The sequence below is a fragment of the Zingiber officinale genome, chromosome 8B (genome assembly GCF_018446385.1).
Source record: "Zingiber officinale cultivar Zhangliang chromosome 8B, Zo_v1.1, whole genome shotgun sequence".
Taxonomy (NCBI): Eukaryota; Viridiplantae; Streptophyta; class Magnoliopsida; order Zingiberales; family Zingiberaceae; genus Zingiber; species Zingiber officinale.
In genome coordinates, this window is record NC_056001.1 from 103,367,611 (window position 1) to 103,369,900 (window position 2,290).

The following is a 2,290-nucleotide window of genomic DNA, read 5'->3' on the forward strand; positions in this document are numbered from 1 at the left end:
TTCGCATTAAAACTTTGCCCATCTCCATGAACATATACTTAATCCTTTGAACAACCTAAAGAACTTCCAGAAAAATTAATCAATAACTGCAAAAAATCTAAAACAAAGATCTTTTTAAAGTTCTTTTCAGTGAAATAGTTTCCTTAAAAGGAAACATAGAAGATTTTAGTAGCAGTTACTACACAGAACACTGATCATTAATTAAACACTGATTTAAATCTCGCAAGGAGATTTGTATTAATTAAAACGCTAGCACGACTTGGTCGTCGGTGGTGGCGGCGGCGGCGGCGGCGGCCGGTCGATGAAGTCGAACATGTCGGGAGGCAAGTCGTCGAAGAAGAAGTTGTCCGGTGGCAACGCCGTCTCCTGCTCCGACCTCTTCACTCCGAAGAAGGGTAGCTCCTCGGGGAGGAGCTGATCGCAGAAATGTGGGTCCTGGCACTGGTAGAGAGCGAGGTCGGGCGGGAGGCCGAGCAGCGGCTGAGGGAGGAGGTGGTGGTCGAGGTCCGGCTGCGAGGAGGCGGCGAGGAACAGGCTGCAGGGCTCGGGCCCGGCGGCGAGGAGTGGCGGCGGCGCGTCGAATTCGAGCATAGAAGGACAGCAGCTCAACGGGTCCGGCATTGGAGGCAGGTCGATGACCATGCAACGGTACCCGGAGTCGTCCTCGACGCCGTCGAACAGGTGGAGATGATCGGAGCACGGATCCTAATTGTCAACCGAAAGAATTAGAATTCCAAAAACTCTACTCTGGATTTCTCAATCTTTAATGTAAAATTAATCGATTAACCTGCATTAGAATGTGTGAAGCAGATGCATATTGATCCTGAGGAGGAGGAGGAGGAGGGGGTTGAAGAAGGCTCTGTTTCCCCTGAGACGACGTCGTCGCCGCCGCCGTCGTCAAGGTGGCGGTCGACTTAGCGGTGGTGGCGGATTTGGGAGGCAGGGGAGTGCGCAGAATCCTGGCGAGTCGCTTCTGCCTGGTACTCCAGAAGTTCTTGACGTCGTTGTCGGTGCGGCCGGGCAAGTAGGTGGCGATCCTGGCCCACTTGTTCCCCAACTGCGCCTGCAGTTCGATCACCACCCGCTCCTCCTCCGCCGAGAACTTGCACCCTCTGCAAGTCATTAATCCAAAAAGGGTAAAATAGAAACATCGATCGAGACGACGATACGTAGAATCTCGAAGCACGCACGCACGCACGCACGCACGTACGTCTTGAGGTCGGGCTTGAGTTTGTTGACCCAGCGGAGGCGGCAGGACTTGCCGGTGCGGGGGAGCAAGCCTTTGGATCGAATGGAGCTCCAGTCGCGGGGGCCGTTCTTCCGCACGTAGTCCACTAGGATCTCGTCCTCCTCCGCTGTCCACGGCCCCTTCCTCAACGCGCTGCCGCCGCCGCCTGCCCTGCTGCTCTGGCCGCTGTCGCTGCCGTTGCTGCTGCTGCTGCTACCGCAGCCGCCGCCGCCGCTTAACCGCATCAATCGACTCTGCATGGTACGCTGTTATGGTTTCTTGTTGCAGAAGATCAAATAGTGGTGTTGAATTAGATGGAGAGAGGGAGGAGGGAGGAGGAAGGAGGGGGATTCAAATTAGCGTCGTCCCCATGATCATGTAACTTCAAAAAATAACCGTCCCACTTCCCTATTTTTCCGCCCACGTCCCATTAATTTTGATATAAATTAATTAATTTTATATATATATATATATATATAGTATAAAAAATAATAAAAGGGATGCTGATTTTATATTATACAATAAAAATAAGAATGAGAGATATTAAAAAAACTATTTGAGCTAATATTCCCATAATAAATTCAACTAATTTAAAAAATAACCCCTGTGTATATATAGGTCTCGATCTAGGAAGTAAATTAATTAAGTACGATATTATCTATTCGGTCGGGCATAACCACCCGGTCAACCCCAGTGGACCCAAATGACTGCTCTAAGAAAGCTCGTCATTAAGATTGATAGTCAAACAGTAACTCCTCGGACTGCTACACCCGAATGGGTGACATGTCCGGTTGGATAAAGGGTAGCCCTCCGATAGTAGTACAGCTGAACGGAAAATTGAATAATGATTCTATGCATTACCTCCGGACGGGGATTACTCGGCCAAGTAGTGATCAGTCGGCCCATGTGTACCTACTAACTATCTCATCATATATTTTTGGGAGTTTGTGCTCCTGATAGTAGAACATGTCTAGTAGGTAAATTGTACTTTAGAAATTTTCAAACTGCCACATCATAGAGTTGTATGGCTGCTTAAGAAATGATGTCAGAGACATTTTTTAA

At 48.9% G+C, this 2,290-nt stretch overlaps 1 protein-coding gene across 1 annotated transcript; it reads right to left on the reverse strand.

Annotated features, from left to right (window-relative positions):
- Positions 1-249: 249 nt before the first annotated feature.
- On the reverse strand, positions 250-1,473 carry LOC122014120 (probable transcription factor MYB58). Its single transcript, XM_042570304.1, has 3 exons — positions 1,211-1,473; positions 788-1,112; positions 250-705 (listed from the first exon to the last, which is right to left on the reverse strand). The coding sequence occupies exons 1-3, from the start codon at positions 1,471-1,473 to the stop codon at positions 250-252; spliced, it is 1,044 nt and encodes a 347-aa protein (XP_042426238.1).
- Between the last annotated feature and the right edge of the window lie 817 nt (positions 1,474-2,290).

Coding starts and splice junctions, on each gene's coding strand:
- LOC122014120 (XM_042570304.1), bottom strand. CDS start 1,473: ATGCGGTTAAGCGGCGGCGGCGGCTGCGGTAGCAGCAGCAGCAGCAAC. Junction 1,113..1,210: donor CTCAAGCCCGACCTCAAGAC/GTACGTGCGTGC, acceptor AATGACTTGCAG/AGGGTGCAAGTTCTCGGCGG. Junction 706..787: donor CTTCACACATTCTAATGCAG/GTTAATCGATTA, acceptor GTTGACAATTAG/GATCCGTGCTCCGATCATCT.